Source organism: Mus musculus, chromosome 2 (genome assembly GCF_000001635.26).
Source record: "Mus musculus strain C57BL/6J chromosome 2, GRCm38.p6 C57BL/6J".
Lineage (NCBI taxonomy): Eukaryota > Metazoa > Chordata > Mammalia > Rodentia > Muridae > Mus > Mus musculus.
In genome coordinates this window covers 27,994,183-28,011,978 of record NC_000068.7, presented here as the reverse complement: position 1 = coordinate 28,011,978, position 17,796 = coordinate 27,994,183, and the positions used below count along the sequence as shown (strand labels likewise).

General features: G+C 51.8%; 1 protein-coding gene across 2 annotated transcripts in view; it reads right to left on the bottom strand.

Moving 5' to 3' along the window:
* Col5a1 (collagen, type V, alpha 1) overlaps nt 1-17,796 on the bottom strand; it is a 153,130-nt gene that overhangs the window by 27,532 nt on the left and 107,802 nt on the right. For both annotated transcript variants that reach the window (XM_006497644.4, NM_015734.2), the window contains exons 33-48: nt 16,229-16,273; nt 16,065-16,118; nt 15,066-15,110; nt 14,363-14,416; nt 13,200-13,253; nt 10,356-10,409; nt 9,389-9,496; nt 8,029-8,118; nt 7,884-7,937; nt 6,693-6,800; nt 4,124-4,231; nt 2,818-2,871; nt 1,902-1,955; nt 1,702-1,809; nt 841-894; nt 630-737 (exon numbers count right to left, since the gene is read on the bottom strand). In XM_006497644.4, the coding sequence (XP_006497707.1) occupies nt 630-737; nt 841-894; nt 1,702-1,809; nt 1,902-1,955; nt 2,818-2,871; nt 4,124-4,231; nt 6,693-6,800; nt 7,884-7,937; nt 8,029-8,118; nt 9,389-9,496; nt 10,356-10,409; nt 13,200-13,253; nt 14,363-14,416; nt 15,066-15,110; nt 16,065-16,118; nt 16,229-16,273 (1,152 nt within the window). The remainder of the gene's footprint in view (nt 1-629; nt 738-840; nt 895-1,701; nt 1,810-1,901; nt 1,956-2,817; nt 2,872-4,123; nt 4,232-6,692; nt 6,801-7,883; nt 7,938-8,028; nt 8,119-9,388; nt 9,497-10,355; nt 10,410-13,199; nt 13,254-14,362; nt 14,417-15,065; nt 15,111-16,064; nt 16,119-16,228; nt 16,274-17,796) is intronic.

Below are 17,796 nucleotides of genomic sequence, written 5' to 3'. Positions count from 1 at the left end.
TTCTCAAGGCTCAAGATGGCTTCCTAAGGCCATGCTCTCAGCACTCTGTGGAGCTCAGTCTCACACTGTAACTGTCATGGCACCCACTCACATGTTCACATATGTGTATTCAGAAGTGTGTGTGCACACATTCATGTGTATTCATGCCCACACTCTTGGGCTCAGTGGCTCAGTCTCAAGGGCCAGGCCCTGACACCAACAGGAAGGCATGACAAGGCCCTCGCTGTGAGAAAGCAGGCTGTCAGAGCAAGCTCAGGGTGGAGGGAGAAAGGGGGACTTTCATCAGGTCTGAACTGGATGGAAGGAGGCTGTGGGGATTGGAGATCGAATGGGCACATTATTGCTTTAGGTTTTGCAAACAGCTGTTACAAATGAACACTGTCAGAGCTCCCACCTCAGGTCCATTAGTTTACTCATGATGGGTGCGTTGGGAGTGTCTCCGCGCGCGCGCGTGCGCGCGCACTCGCGCGCGCGCACACACACACACACACACACACACGAACGCATATGTGTGCACATACACAGGCACGTGAGTGCATACACACAGGCACACAGGACTATGTGTACACACAAACACACTAATTCTCGTGCAGCTGTGGGGCAGACACTAATACGGAGGCAAATATCACCTTTTCTCCGACTGCACCAGGGTTGCCAATCCCTCCAGGAGGACCCTGTGGTCCATCGGCACCTGGAGCTCCAGAGGGTCCTCGGGGGCCTGGTGGACCAGGAGGGCCCTGGGAAGAAGAAAGGCCATTGAGCAAGACAAGATGCAAATATCCATCTCTGGAATGAAAACCAGAGGGAGCCATAGTGGGTCTCGATGGCATAGCTGCTTACCATCTGGCCCACGTCTCCTGTCTCGCCCTTTTCTCCTGGAGGTCCTGGCAAACCCTGTGGACAGAAAACTGTGGTGAGGTGCCACGCCGTGAGAGACACACGTGGCTCTCAGGATCGCCAGTCCCATGATGGTTCCTGGAGGCCCTGAAATGTGTCTCCATGAATCTGCCTGCACGGAAGGATTAGGGCTCGAACACTGAGGACATAATCAGAGGAGAATGCAAAGATTTATGGGCAACAGTGCTTATGGTGGCTTCCCATAAACGATAAGCCTAATGAGCCGGCATCGGGGAACCTTCCGGATAAATCAAGTCCCCACCATATGCCAAATACTATCAGTAACTCAAAACCCTGTTTTCCAAAGTTAAGTCTTGTGTCCAATGAAGACTTAATGATGTTCAACATGCCTCGTAAGATAAAATAACGGCTGCTGTGTGCTCTATAGCACACGGCAAGCTTGGGGCTTTACTGACATCAGGTAGAGTCATGTGGTAGGAACAGGTAGCCTAGAGGGCACTGGATGAGGTGGGCTGGGTTGATGCTGTCACTTCTAGGTTGTGTGTTCAGATGAGGACTCTGTACTCCTTTCTTACAGGACACCATTTCCCAGGATTCCATAGTAAATGTGGAAACAGCTTCTACTGTGTGTGTGTGGGGGGGGGGGCGGTACACACGTGTGTGTGTGTGTGTGTGTGTGTGTGTGTGTGTATGCATTCATATGTTTGGACTCACAGGATACTTGCAGCAAAAACTCTCTACTACTGAGGCTCAGTTTCCCTAGTCTTAAAATGACAGGAAGAATAGACCCAGCAAGAGACTGACACCTCTGCTAAGAGGGTCCTGGGGAAGCTCTGTGGTTACCTGCAATCCCACTGGCCCGGGGGGTCCTGGGAAACCTCTTGAACCTTCATCTCCTTTCTGCCCAAACAGGCCCTGCTGTCCACGAGGGCCAGGTTCACCATCTGCTCCCTGGAGGAAGGAAGTGAGCATGGGTGAGCTCACATGGATGGACAACAGGTTGACAGGCAGGCCTTGCTATGTCATCTGACACAGATACTCACCGAAGGGCCTGGCTGTCCAATCGGGCCTTGAGGACCGGTAGGCCCAGGAGGACCCTGTAGGTGTCAAAAAGAAATTGAAATGGCAGATGAGTCCAGGAGTAGGACAATTCTGACTCCAGAAGTGGCTGGCTCCTACAGGATGTGAATATTAGTCCCCAAATGTGCCAGTCACCAAGGAATACCAACTATTAACATCATAGCATAAGCCAGGTTATAAGGTTGGAGAAGTGGGCGGAGCTCTCAATTCAACCATGATCATGTTGTTATGGGTAACAGAAGCAGGACAGGTCACTATGTGTCCTCTCAGCAACCGCCAAATACCCCGTTGTGGCACATGGGGCCCCTGGGACAACAAGGATCAGAGGACTCGAATCTCCTAAGTGCTAGGCTAGGAAGGACTTCACCACGACCCCTAATGTCATGCCGTCCTTAATCACCTATCACTGTGAGCGCAGGAACAGGGAGAGAGAAAAGCCAGTGGGAACAGAGCCCTGCTATTGGAGAGCCAGAGCCTGTAGAGAAGCCTGGTGATGTCACCTCAGGAGTAAGAACACTGACATTAATCGGGGGCTCATGGCACTGGAGAGGGCTGGTGTGGGTGACCTGGCTGAAGCACCCACCCCCTTGCATCCCTGAATGCATGAAAGGCCAAGGTACAAATGGATGCCCTGCCTCTGCAGAGCTCTGTGGTCCTCAGTGCTGGGCCCCCAGGCAGACGCAGGACTGGTCATGGTCTCATGCCAAGAGATTCTCTCAGACACCTGAACATACATGAATGTCCACATGTGCATGGGACATTCTCAGGAAAGAAAGTCAATGATGTGACCCAGGAGTTGGCAGTGCTGGGATCATGGAGTATGAACCCAGGGTATAACTTCTGTGCTCAGCAGCCACCCCTGCACACTCACAGTCTTACCTGCTCGCCTTTGTCGCCCTTGCTTCCCTTCTGCCCTGGCTCTCCGATCTCTCCCTGGGGATGGACAGGGAGGAGGCTGTTAGTGTGTGCCTCTCTTGGTCCAGGACTAACCAACAGAAAGCATTTCCTTATATGAATTTGATATCCTTTCTGAACTTGATATCTGTGTGTACACAGATGTCTCTGTGTGTGTGTGAGTGTGTAGAGGTACAAATACATATGTGTGCAGGTGGCCTGCATGTGTGTCTGTACATGTGTCTGCATGTGAGCACTGTGAGGAAGCCAGAGAGGGTGTTAGATTCCTTGGAATTGGAATTACAGGCAGTTGAAAGCTACCACATGGGTGCTGGGAACTGAACCCCAGATAAGAGCAGCAGCGTTCTTAATCACTGAGCCATCTCTGCAGACCCCCTAATTGCTGTCTGTTCCATTTCTCAATGGCCTTGAACTCGCCTCTGTAGACCAGGTTAGCCAGCCAGAGAACCCAGAGATCTTTCTGTCTCTACCTCCCCAGTTCCGAGATTACAGACACAGCACCACATCTGACTTTTATAAACAAGGATTGGGGGTGTCAAACTCATGTCCTAAGCTTGCAAGACAAGCACTCCACTGAGTGAGAGAGACATTTCCCCAGTCCCTTTGTTTCCTTTGTGATACTTGGATTACTGCCAAGGTGTTAATAGTAGGCATGGCTATGTGGTGGACTAATGTCCTCTCTGGTGTTTCTGTTGGACTGCCTCCCACACAGAGACATAAGACTAAGACGTCCTTTGTGCAGAGGTGACAAAGTCAGAAATATCACCAGAGAACTATGACAAATGGAGATCGTCCCTGAAGAGCTAAGCCGTACCATCTTTCCTTAATGAAGTATAAAATCCAGGCTCCTCTGTAATGGTATCAGAAATAGCAATAAAAACAGAGCTTCGATCATTCAAGAGAAGATGCTTAAAAATAGACTCAGAGTAAAATCTCATTAACTCCAGCCCCACACAATCCCCTGTCTGAAAGGGTTCAGGAGGGAGCAGGGAGTAATTTCTTCAGCTCTGGCTGTGACCTGCACACGCCTCAGGTGACAGCAGAGTTGCTGAGGAACCAAGTGCTTTCCAGGCTCCCCGCAGCCACACGACACACACTCCAGGTCTTGTTTGTTGCCATTTATTTGTGTGCTAACTTCAAAATCACCCCTCCGCCAGGTTGAGGGGGCACAGCACTGCTCTGCCCATCGAACCCTCTTTATCATACACCGCTGTTTAAAACCCTTCCACCCACTGCCTGCCTGGCCACACACACTCCAAGTCCTCCTTACCTTATCTCCATCTTCTCCAGGAGGACCCACTGGGCCGGCTGGTCCAGGGAGCCCCACGGGACCTTGGAGGCCATCTCGGCCAGCTGGGCCTTGTGGACCTTTCTCGCCCTAGAGAGGACAGGCCATTGAGACTCAATATGGTTTCATATTGGGAACGCCATGTCATGGCTCCTCACCCGAGAGGGACACAGGGGAGGGAAAGCCAGGGCTTTGAGGGAGTGGTTAGGACCATCATGATCCTAACATATCAGCCAGTGGCATGGAAGCCAATTCCAACCAGTCTGGACCCTGAATGGCGGGCACCTTGCTGTGCCGGGGCCACGCTCAGAATGACACATGATTAAAATCTCACTGAATCCAGCCCCATAGAGTTCGGTCTGAAATGGCTGAGAGGGAGGCAGGGAGGAATGTAGAAGGAAACACGAGCAAACCGAGGCACAGCTGACGCTGTGGTTTAGACCCGTAGTGGTGAGGGCCTGCTGCTCTGTGGAGGCTGTAGGGATGTGAGGAGCTGGAGGGAGGGAGAGGGAGGACGGCACCACACTTGTTCTGGAGAACTAGGACCTGCCCACCCGTTCCTGGCTCCCACGAGATGAGCACCTCTGACCCAGCATGTCCTTCCGACTGGATGCCCCCTCTCACTACAGACCCACAGCAATGGAGCCAACCATGAACCGAAACCTCTGGAACCACCGGGCCCAAACAAATCCTTTTATTTAAGTGGCTTTGCGCAGATATTTGTCAAAGTGACAGGAAGGTTACTAGCAGAGCTTGTGAACGGAAGTCTCTGAGCCGGTTTGGCCTCCTCCAAGCTGGTGAGCAGAGACCACACTGTACTCCAGGGCCTAAGCAGCAGCTTCCGAAAACTGTTATTCTGTCAATTCTTTGTGAACGCTCTGCCTGTGCACACACAGACACACATATACACATGTACACATGCCATGTGAGCACACACATACCCATAAGCACAAATAAACAAGCACACATGCACGTCCACGGTCATGTTCACACGCAGGAGATTACGCGCAAGCATACCACACATGCAGGCCCACACATACAAATACACATACATACAAATGCATGCAGACATGCGTATTCACGTATATACATGCATGACATGTCCTGCACACAGACATACATATACAAAATTATCGTTTCTGCCCTCAGAACTCTGACTTGCTCTACTCATGGCTGCCCCTTCATAACCCTGGGAGCTCACCGGTTCCTGCTAATGCTTGGTTTTGATGAAATTCCATCGGCCATGAGCAACAGGCATTTTCTCACCTCAGCTAGGAATTCCTTCTTCCAATGTCACACAGAAGGAAATTGTGTGCAACAGGAGGGGACACAGATGCTTCGTTAGCTCACCCCATCCTTCCTGCACTCCACTCCCTCTCTTTGAAGTCAGCCTGTCCTCTCCGTGCTCGTACGTGCTCTGGCAGGTCCAGGGCTTCCAAGCTTCTGGCCCTGCATGCCCTGTCAGGCTGGGAGTTTGCAGAGACCCCAGACACTCTCTCAACGTTTTCCTCTTGCTAGAGCTATTCTGGGAGATAGTGAGCTTGCCCTGCTTAGGGCAGTTCTTGCAAGGTTTCTGCTTAACTGTTAAGTCTTGGGAAACACCGAGCTTCCTTCAGGTGAGTCTGTGAGCTCCACGTGTCCTGAACTCCAAGAACTTCTGTGTTGCACACAGAATCCAGCTGGCTCTGTGTCCTGGGCTCCTCACTAAAAATGCCACAATGCTATCAACTGCCAACAGTACGTTGCAAGGCTCTCCATGGTACTGATGTCCCAGTGTAGTCTGAATGCCTTTCCTCCTAGTGAGCCCAGAGAGCAGGACACAGAGAGCATAGAGTGTCACTAGCAGAAGTCAGTGTCCGGCTCAATGCTCCATGCCGATCCTCCACCAAGCTTCCTTCCAGCACTCTGTGCTCACAAGGGGAAGCTGGGATGGAATCTACCCCACAGCCGTGGGCAATCAGGGCTGACGGGAGGGCACGGAGCTACACATGAACTGGGGGTATAAATGGGGGCTGGAGGCCACTAATGGATCGGAGAGCCATGCTGGGTGATGAGAGAAGGGCTGTGTGGAAACCCAGGCTTCAGAGACCTTTCAGAGCCCAGTGAACTCAAGCCTTAAGGGCGACCTGTCCTACTTTCTGGGGACCTGCCTGCTGTTCTCTGCCAGTGTGTCCCTCCTATGCTCTCTCATCAATAAAGGGGCCACCCATTCCCAGATATTCGTCGTTTTCCTAAAAGGCCCAGCCGTGGGGTGAGGCCAGTGGAGAGATGATGCTCACTCAGCAGACAGTATGGTCCAGCTACTCCAGAGCACAGAGGCTAAACAGAGAGCAAGTTTTATAGGGACACACTATGTCTAGCCACTGTGACATCAGCATTCCGGGCAGGCCAGGCTGAGCTGCCTAGGACTCCTCAGAGTGTCTACCCCTGTAGGATAATCAGACTCCACAGCCTCTGCCTCCTCCCACCCCAGAGGAGCACACAAGGAGATAACACAGCAGGAGGGACTAGACCAAACATGGAAGGGACCCCAATCTCAAGTGGCACTTACAGGAAGTCCTTTCTCTCCAGCAGGCCCCGGAGGTCCCTGAGGCCCAGGTCTCCCTGGAATTCCGATGGGCCCAGCGGCACCAGCTGGTCCTCTCTCCCCTGGAGAACCCTACAGAGCAGTAAGAAAAGGGCTTGCTTTAGAGGTTCTTGAACCATATGGGAAGACTTCGTTAATGGGTCACACCACTCTTCCCCCCACTTTAGAGGCCTCAGTGGCTCCCTACATAGCTTTCTGCAAACATGGACTATTTGATCTAGTACTTAAGGCTATTGTTAGGCCCTTTCTTAGCTCTTTACCTCCCGTAATCCATCTTACACATCCACTCTCTCCCATTAAGTGTCTGGGAATAAGTCTTACTTTGTGTCTATCTTTGATGGTCTTTTCCAGAGGCCTGGCATCTACCCATTCCTGTAGGGTCTGCCTGCCCACAAAGTGCTCATAGATTTAGAGGAGGAGGTCCTAGACCAGGGGGTAGATATTGATGGTAATGGGCATCCAGGCTAAGCTTAAAGTCACATTAAGAGCTCAACACAGCCTGCAAGCCTCTATATGCCCTATCAAAAGGAAGGCTAATTTCTTACCCCATTTGACTTGCCTAGTCTGGAACTCAGCTAGGAGAGGTCACTTCTAAACCCAGCTGGGCTTTATACCTGAGCACAGCCATCAGGCTGGCTTGAAGGATGCAAAGCTGACCATCCTTACTCATTCGAGGGGAGGAACAGTCTCAGACACTGAGCCACAGCTAAAGGCCTGGGAGTGCAGGATCATAAAACCTTTCACATCTGGGATTCTGAGATTGATGAAGGGCTAGCTAGTTCATGAGGAACATGTGTTAGGCTCCTGGACTGCAGGCTAGAGATAGACCCCTTCCCTGCCTGTGCCAGGTAGCCCAGCCTGCTCTAGGATACGTCTTTGAAGTTCATAAGAAGAATGCTTACTGACCTCTCTCTGCTGACCCAAGAAGTCTACACCAAATGTGGGCCTCTCTACTTGCCTCCATGCCCAGAGAGGTCACTTGTAGTTCTCTAAGCTGCCACTTTTCTGCCATACAAAGTGGCCCTCGGGCTCTATCAAGCCAACCTCTGGCTCAGGGATACTGTCCCCTGACACACTTGATGGGGACCTTGGCATCCAGCATGCCCTCCCGGCTCTTGTTTGTAGGATAGGATATGATGCAAGGTTTTGACTTACCGCAGGACCTGGTGGGCCAGGGGGGCCTTCACTGCCTTTGAGTCCAAGGGCTCCCTGAGAAGCAGTAAGAATTTAGGTTGAGGGCCTCAGACAGAGCCCTAGGGCTGTGTGCCATACCACTACACCCACCTGGCCCCTCACTCACCACGGGGCCAGGTAGCCCTCGGTCCCCAGGGAATCCACGCAATCCTGGAGGGCCATCCTTCCCAGGGAGGCCAGCAGGACCTGGGTCACCCTGAAAAAGAGAGCCAGGGTTAATCCCACCCGGAAGCTCCAGTGTTGACTTCGCACCAACCTCCAGGATCCAGGACCCACGTCTGAGGAGCAGGGGGAGTCTTCTGTCAAGACCCACTGGGGGTCTGGGTTGACCTGAGCTTTCTTTAGCCCCTTGGCTTTACAGAAATTCTCTTATTTATTTTGAGTTGGAGGCTGGGGATGGAAGCCGGGAACTGACATATCTTCTCTATTCTCTTCGTGGACTTGAGCTCAGACCCTGCACACACCTGGAAGCCATGGTTTCCTGACTGGCTCTGTGTATAGATCTGGGGAAGGGATTCCAACTGTGACTGACTCTCTCCCTCTGTCTGTCTCTGTGCTTTCTCAGGTCCCAGACCTGCCAGGTCCAGCAGGGCCATAAGAGGTTGAATGGGAATGGAGTGAAATCAAAGTTCTTACTTGGGTTGGGTTCCTCCATGGGCCTGTGCCAAGCTAAGGACACCCCAGTGACTTGTGGCTAAAAAAGTACAGCCATTCAAGGAACTTGCTCTCAGTTCAGTGACCACCAGGGCACCATGGGGGTGTGCCTTCCCTGATGCTGCAAAAGCTAGAATATTTTCCAGAATTTTCCCTGGTGAAAGGCTCACACCTTTAATTCCAGCACTCAGGAGGCAGAGGTGGGTGGATCTCTGTGAGTCTGAGGACAGCCTGGTCTATATGGCCAGTTTCAGGCCAGCCAGGGCTACACAGTGAGACCCTGTTTCAAAACAACAAAAACAGACTAAGAGCCTGTGTCTTTAGTTCCCCTCAAGGAAACCTGAAGGTTTTAATGCTAACACACAAGCATTACAACCACAAATTTGGGGCACCCCAGCAGGCTGAACAAACTATAAAAAGGCCTAGCACTGGGCACAAGGCTGGGGATACGTTCATTTTCCACTTTCAGAATCTATTTGCAGTGTGTCCAAGTGAGGGGGTTTCAAAGGACCATTCTCTAGCAGATCTGTATGCTGTTAGACTTGGGGCCTTTAGTCTGCTCCGGGAGCAGTGGGCGGCGAGGGGAAGGCGCACTCCATGAGGCCTGGGAAGGTTTGATCCCACAGTCCCTCTGTGCTCCATCTACAGAAGCCCTGCCTCAGTTCAAGCCAAACAGATCTGAACGTGTGAATTTCAGAGACGCATTTGTTTGAGAAATTACCCATCTGTCCAAAAGGATCAAGAGAAAACACAAAGTTCTGATTTTCTAGAAAAAAAATATCAACCTGGCACGGAAGCTTCCAGAAACTTACCTTCGTTCCTTCTTTCCCAGCAGCACCTGGGAGGCCCTGTTCACCAGGAGGGCCTGGAGGACCAGGATGGCCACGCTCACCCATGGGGCCCGTCTCTCCTGTGGGACCCTATGGGGAGAGACAATGTTGTTACATGTTCACATGTTGGTTTTGAGTGACTTACAAAGGAATGATCTCTTCCTCCAAGCCTGGGTACAGCTCTGACTATGGTGATGCCCACAGTGGGCCTACCACTGAATACAGCCCTGACCATGGTGATGCTCACAGTGGGCCTACCACTCCTTTCTACTCTTTCTCAAGACTCCTCATGCCAGCCAAAATCCAGAAGGAGATAATGAAGCCAGGTAGACAGCAGTAGCCATGGCTGGTATCCTTCTGCCCATAAACCTCTCTGGAGGCTGTGTTTCTGGGGTGTGTTCAGAAAGATGCTGAGGGCTGCCATATTTGCCACAGAGGGGAGAAGGTCTCATGGGCTCCAGTTCTGTGGTGACATCATGTGTCAGCCTCTGACTTCTCATTATGTCAGGTGTGGCTTGCTAAGTGGCAAGGTGACAGGTACTTACTGTCCTTGGCTCTAAAGCTGTCAGCCCTAGCTGGAATCTATACCCTTCACTGATCTGTGCTGGTTGGAATCAGAACTCCATGACACTGACCAGTATGTCCACAATGGGACAAGAAGATTCTACTGACCCCTGTGCCCTTGGGGAGAGTCAAACTCTAGAGCCTGGCCCTGACTGTTCTGGGGTCACCTGAGCTCTGCTGCCAAGCTCAGGGCAGTGCTCCATGAGTCACCTGCTTTGTCTCAGCACAGCCCCTTTCAAGGAGTTTATCTACTACAGTTAGCACATACCTGCCATGGGACTTATGCCTCTCCACCAGTGGGGTCCACCCCTCTAGAAAACTGACCGTAGCCCCATGTTTCTGTAACACCAGAGAATCCCAGCCCCAGGATGCTGCAAGGTCTCACCTGAGGGCCAACCACTCCTGGGGGCCCTGGAGGGCCAGTCTTGCCTTGGAAACCCTGTGGAGAGAGTCAGGCAGCTGAGGGCCATTGCAGCGGCACCCCCATCCTGATGCAGTCTCAGAAGCCCGTCCCCCACCTGTCCCCAATGGCTGTGTGCCCAACGCTCAGTTTGAAGTCATGCCTTATGTTCCCCTTCTCATATTAATTTCATGAAAGTACTGGAGCCAAGAGGGTTAGCTCCACACTGTGTCTTTGTGCTGAGAAATGGATTTGTAAGCCTGTTATTCCCCCTCATGTCACCGCGTGTTCATTTTTTTGAGGACACATAAGAACCATCTCGGGGCTGGTGCTCATTAGCAACGTCGTGGGACTTTTTAGCCTTTGTTATCCACGTCTCTGACTCCCGGCAGGTGACTCGCCAGCCTGCTCCTCTTCGAATTTAGGACAGGTGGGAGCAGGGTCTGACTGCTCTCTGAAGCTGTCAGCTCCAATGTGTTACTTTAAAGTCACTTCATAGACCCTGACTCCTTGAGGATCTGAGTGTTCATGCCTAGAATGGCCCAGGCTCGCCTCCCACTCGCCTCTGCTTCCCAAACTCTCCTATGGAGCAGGAGGCTGAAGAAAGTCAAGCTTGATTTGGGGCATGATGATGGAGTAGGCACAATGAGATGCACTGGCAGCTGCCAGGTGTACAAGGGTGGATCTACCCAAGGGCAGTCTAGCTGTGCAGAGGTCATAACTATGACGTGAGGGTGAGCAGATGGCTCAGGGCCAGCAGGCAACAAGCTACTATCACACACAATTCACTGGCCTCAGCAGACTCTGCCCTGTAGACCCCAGAGGGCTCTTCTCTCTCAGCACAACTCACACAGGGGGCAGACCTGGCCATTTCTAACATACATTTCTCTGATGGTCAAAAGCAAAGAGTGAAGGAGAGGTCAGGAGGGAGAAGTGTCTGAGAGGAGGTTGGAGCCAAAGCTTTGCTTACAGCAGTGTTAGCGGGGAGGGCAAGCAGTCCCAACTGCCCTTTCCTGTGGTTGAGGCGGGGGCACACAGTGAATACCCCAGCACTCTGGGGGCTCACTTGCTCCAAGTCTGGCATCCTGGGGTCACAAGTGCAGGCAAGGCCACAGGCAAGCACATGCTCTTTTTGAGATAGGGTCTCTTTCTGGACCCAGAATGGATGCACTGGCTCTCCTTGCTGGCTGGCCACAGTCACTCTAAGGTGACGTGCCTGATAAGGAGGGAGATGGTCTTCTGTTCCTCACTGACAAACAGGCTTTGGCTCCCGTTAAGGAGAAGTAACCGGCATTTGTGTTCATTGGAGGAGGAAGATGGAGAAGAAGAGGAAGGGGAGGAAAGGAAAAAGAAAACGAGGAAGTCTACTCTAGAGAACCACGAACGAGTCTCAGAGAGAGTCAAGATGGCCAGCAGCGGCATGCAGCACCCCTGTTTCTACAAAGGTAGCTGGACATGGTAGAAGTTGCTGGAAATTATACTTTTCCAAGCAAATTAGGAGGCTTAATTTTCTGCAGAATGAGTCTGAGGGAGAAAAGCATGCAGTATGCAAAACTCTTCTCTCTTGTCTCCTTGGAAAGGCATTAGAGGAAAATGCGCAAAGCTCTGAAGAAACGTTTTAATTCTTCTCTCTAAACAAAAGAGCAAGGTACTCTCCATTTATCAGCCAGCACAGGCTGCTCGAACACCAGCAAAGGCGTAATTAAAAGATTTCACGTCCCTGTGTGCTGAAAGACAGAGAAGGACAAGCAGGTACTTTACACTTTAACACATGTTAAAGCAGGTACCAGGAAATAGACGGGGTGGTCAAAGGCCCACATCAGAAATGCCAGTTTCAGCCATGAGAGCCCTCACTCCAACCCCAGCACAATGAACAGGACGCAATGGCACAGGACCCTGTCAGGGAGGAACGCTTACACCGGTACGAACTGGCCTTTAATATGGATAAGGCAGAGCCACACAAAGAGAACGCACGGGTATCACCTGCACTTTGAGGGCTCAGTTGCTCAAAGTCTGGAATCACAGGGTCAGAAGTGCAAGCAAGGCGACAAATGTGCACATGCTCTTTTTGAGACAGGGTCTCTTCCTGAACTCAGAGTTGACCCACTGGCTGGCCTCGCTGGCTGGCCAGTCCTAGGAATGAATCCTCTTGCCCACTTTTCCAGCACCAGGCTTACTGACTTGTGCCGCACGCTAAGCTTTCACATCAGTGCTGGGGATAGTTCAGATGCTCATATTTGCCCAGTCAGGCCACTGAGCCATCCCATCTCTCCCACACAGCATCTTCTTTATAGAGGAGGCGAAAGACTTCATTCCACTCCTTCCCACCAGCTCCCCAGGGCTGAAATCTCCCAGATGGACAAAGCTGGTGTCTGTGCGAGGCCCAAGGCCCATGGCCCTTGTCATGAGGTTTTGTAGCCTAAACAACCAGCTCTCTACAAGTACAGAGCCTCCCAGGTACTTTTCCAAGTAAGGCCCATGGTCCCAGCAAGGCTACACTCACGGTTACCCTCAGAAAATAAAGGTTTTTGTGATGCCGACGCAGTGTCCTGATGCTTTAAACATGGCCTTTGGCAAAGCTGCTAAAACATGCAAAGAGCCATTGTTGGGTTTCCACTGTGACATCCTGGGGCTCCCGCCCACCCTACAGCCTGACCTTAAGTCAACAGCAGATTGGCTGGCCTACAGGAAGCCTTGCCAAGGCCTTTGGTCTTTCCCAGGGAGGAAGGGGCTCCTGACTGTGCCAGGCAGCCAGCAGCATTGTAAGCTGTGGGAGACCCAGCTAGAGAGGCCAGGAACAGCCATGTCCCCAGCACTTGTGATACTCACGGTCTCCCCTCTCTGCCCAGGGTGTCCAGGGAGTCCGTCCTTGCCTGGTGGGCCCTGGGGAAAGAATCAGAGCAATGATGGCTCACTCAGCAACTCAGAGAAGCAGGGGACAAAAGTGACTGTCATCGTAGTGGCTGGGACAGTAATTGTGGAACTAATTGCCATGGAAGAACCTGCCCCACAATCCCTATAGCTGCCCCAAGGGGTTAACAGGGGCAGAGGAGGTCAACCTAGCTCCCCAGACTCGAGCAGGTGGGCAGCCTGGTTGCACTGGGACCCTCAAATGTCTATCTTGACAAACCCCAAGGACGGACCATAACTCCAGAACCCAGAGAGAGGTCTGGACTTTCCTAGCCATGAACCTCCCCCTGCTGGTGTCCCTTCCCTTCTGTGGACCTCCCACGCCAGGGACCCTTCCCTCCTAGGGACCTTCCATGTCACAGACCTTCCCCTGGCTGTGATCCCTCCCCAATGTGGACTTTCCCTGGCATGGACTTCTGCATGGGCCTTCCATGCTTGTGCCTTCTCCTACAACAGATCCTTTGCGGGCATGGACCTCCCCTGGCATGGGTCCTCACTTTCCCTGGGCCTTCTCCTGTCATAAGCCCTCCTTTGGTATGAATGCTCATTTGCTGTGGGATAGCCTCTACCATGTGTCTTCTTCTGCGGGCACTCCCCTGCAGTGGGTGGGCCCTGAGTGAGCCTTCCCCTGATGTGGACTTCTGCTTGGTTCCTGGGGAGGACCCAGCTTTGGTTTCAGAAATGGCCCCAGGAATGAACAAAGACCTTTCTGTGGTTTTGCAACACCATGTCTGCTACATTTGTGTGGTTACCCTAGACATTAATGCAAACCTAGGCAGAAGGTCACTATGGTCTCAATGACAGCAGGACCTGCTACAGGAGGTCCACACCAGGGCGAGGACCTCACAGGGCATGTTCATGGCAGGGAAAGTCTGTCTAAAACTAAATGCTCTCCTGAAAAGAAGGCTTGCATGGGTGGGGAGCCATAGCCACAGCCTTAGCAGCTGGGTTTCAGAGGTTGTCTCTACTGCCGACCCAACAGGAGTCCAGCATGCCCATCCACGCTCCCCATAGCCTAGGGAGATGAGAACACTGACGGGGAATCTGCTCTGCCCACCTCCATGGAAGAAAGCATGACTTACCGGGGGACCCTTGGGTCCAGGAAAGCCGGTGGGACCTTGGGGTCCGTTGGGTCCCTGGGAACAGAGAACATCCAGTTTGAGGAGGCATTCTTCCTGCTAGCAGCCCCCACTGTTTCCCCACTGTGGCACTGGCTACACCTAAAACGTTTTCTCTGTTTATCCTGGCCCTGCTTTCCCCATTTGAATCTAGAGGAAGTGAGAAGAGAGGGAGTAGATGCCAGAGAGAAGTTAGGAGGGTGGGAGACGAGAGATAGGTAAGATAGATACTAGGCAGACAGATAAACAGATAGGCAGGCAGGCAGATAATAGATAGATAGATAGATAGATAGATAGATAGATAGATAGATAGATAGATAGATAGATAGACAGACCGATAGATAGGCAGATTCCTCGATAGGAAATCTGTTGGCCAAGATACATGGCAATGCCCCAGAGTCCTCTGTTCTGTATGACGTCAAGAGTCGATTACTGTGGTGACGGTCACCTCTAGCACACTAAGGTCAAGTCCAAAAGGTGGGATGAGACTCCTCCCCAAGGAACACATCACTTCTGTGTATGAGCCACCTTGGGTCTCAGCAAGCCCGCTGCTCCTCTGCAGGGCACTGTTGGCCTCCTCCACTGGCCCACCCAGGGCTAAGTGTATGTTTGGGGTCAGATTTGTCCCTGGAAATCTCCTCAAAGCCCAGGCCTGGAAGACTCTTACCCGTTCACCAGGAGGGCCAGCTGGGCCATCACCTCCGGAGTTGCCCTGTGGTGGGAGAGAAAAGGTCACCATGATTGCTCTCCCAAGGTCATCCTGACCCCAGTGCAGTGTGGCAGCAGTGCTAGCCTGCCTCTATGCACAGCCAACTATGGAGCCTGCATGAGCAGGATCGGGACATTTCCAGAACAGGTCCCCATGACTAGCTGGACACAGGCTGTGCTCAGCCAAGAACACATAAAAAATGACTTGAAGAACATAAGGCTCAGCTTCAGGACCATTCCATGCACCCAGCTGGTTCTCTGTTAGGGATGGGTCAGCTAACTGGAATCTCCTCTCAGTAACACACACACCCCCCCTGAGGAATTATTTTTTTTTAATTTTTATGTGCATGGCTGTTTTGTCTGTGCATCCAGCACATGCCTGGTGCTGCAGTAGACAGCATCAGATCTCCCAGAACTACAGTGACAGATGGTTTTGTGCCACTATGTGGGCGCTGGGAACCAAACCTTGGTCTTCTGCCTCTTCAGCCCCCTATTCGTGATTTTTACTGGTTAGAACCGGACAGCTGTGCCATGCTTGGCTTTCCCCTAGATTTACAGCAGGGGGAGCTTGCTTCATTCCTGGGCATGAGGGGGGTCCTTGCAGGGGTAGGCAGAGTTTCTGCCTGTACCAGAAAGAACCTTCTAAGAAAGAACTCTACAGTCCCCAGCCATCTTTACCAGAAAAAAACAAAAACAAAAAACAACGAGGCTTCCCCACCAGACCTTGGTGGCTTCCTGGGTCTGAAGCTACACAAAAACGGGGGGGGGGGGGGCTGTCCTTCCTCTGTTTGTCTTGGGTCTTTTGGGGGTTACCCTCAGCCATGTTTGCTGAAGTTTGTTGAAGGATGCTAGCAGGCAGAATCCCTTTACTGATGTTCAAGAAAACTGTTCTTTTTATTGTTGTTACATGAAAAGGCCACTGACCTCCCTCTCCTGCCTCGAAGGAGCAGGAACATACCTTAGGGCCAGGCTTCCCCGTGATGCCTCGTGGGCCTCGTTCACCCCGCGGGCCCTGAACAGATAGACAGAGAGAAGGCAGACCAGTTAGCTCAGGGGCTTCAGACTCACAGAGCCCACCCACCTACACCCCATATCCTTTGCCACAAGAACAGTTACGGTTACCGTTGGGCCTCTCTGTCCCCGTGGTCCTGGCTTTCCAGGTGTCCCCTAGAAACAGAGAATTGGATATGAGTCACACGGGGCATGTATGGCCCTGCTCAGCATGCCACTCTCCCCCTCCCCCACCCCCGACTCTCCTACCCCCATTCATGAGAGGCTTCATGAGTCCAGAGTGAGGCCTGGAGGGCCTATCTGGGGGTGAATGGGAGAGTATAGGGCAGAAATAATGATGGGCAATGTCTGCTGCTTCGATGGTTCATTTCCTCCCTCCCTCCCCCCACCCCTTCTTCCTTCCCTTCTCTCTGCTCCTTTTAGTAGGCACAGAAATCATTACATGAAGAGAGAAGAAAGTCAACTCCTATCACACATAATTTTCTTCTGCTACTGTTAAGAATATTAGGCATTAAATTTTCATCAGGCTCTGCAGGCGCGAAGGGAAACTGCAATTTAACGTATAAATCATATATCGAAGAGTTCCCGGCATCGCTCGGAGTTCAGTCCTTTTGCTGTTGCTGATCTGCATTTTCCGAACCACGGAAAGCAAATGCATGGCATTTATTTTCTGTTTTTTACCATAGCAAGGATATAATGGCCGGCAAGTGCAGTTTACCCACAGCACACAGACGTAATGGATGGAGCTCAGAGGCTCCTGTGCGCTGAGGTTCATCCTGGGTTTATGCCGGTCTCTATCAACAAAGCTAGGTCAGCTTATAGCTGAAGCCACAGGATGAGTCTCTCCTTAGCATTTTCTGTCTTACTATCAGAAGCAAAACAGTCTCCCATTTTTTAAAGGCATTTATGAAACAATTCATAGCAAAGGAATTATGGTTGTTTGTTTGTTTGTTTGTTTTCCTTAACAAACAAACTTACTTGGTCCTGTTACCTTCAGGACCAACTCATGCTTCAACTCTATGACAACATCCTTTGGCTTCAGGTAAACATTTGCATATGAAAATTAAGTAAAATACCTCCTCTCTTCTCGTGCTAATTGTGTGCCCTTATCAACAGTATGAGCAACCTGACTCACCTGGGTATGTGAGCCAGGCTGGGCTGCGCACACCTCTGTCCCTCTCTTACCTTTAGCACCACCTGGATCTCAATTCAGATCCCATTTAACCTTGCAGCACCCCTGGGACCCAGGCGCAGCCTGCCCTGATGTACTGGGGCATCTAGGCACCCAAGTCTTGGGAGCAGGCAAACAGGTCTCGGCCCAGGTTCCATCTGGGTCCTCGGGCAGCATGGTGTTCAGCAGGGCATGGAGTAACCTAACCCGCACTAGAGCTTAGCCCAATGAGCACACTGTACCTCCAGGACTCCCTCACAGAGAATTGCTCAGGTGTACCTGGTCTCTAGTCCCTGCCAGGAAAGAACAGGAGGTCCCTGAAACAGCCTTGCCTACAACTCTCCCAGAGCCAGAGGCAAGCTGATGTATAAGGAGCCTTGGATTTGTTGGGAGACCTCAGTGGGGTCTTCCTCTCCTGGGACCCCTCCAAGGGGCAGGGTACAGTCTCTTCATAGAACATCGCTTTGCGTGTATCATAGCACTGCCTTGAGCTGCTGCTGGCTTGAAA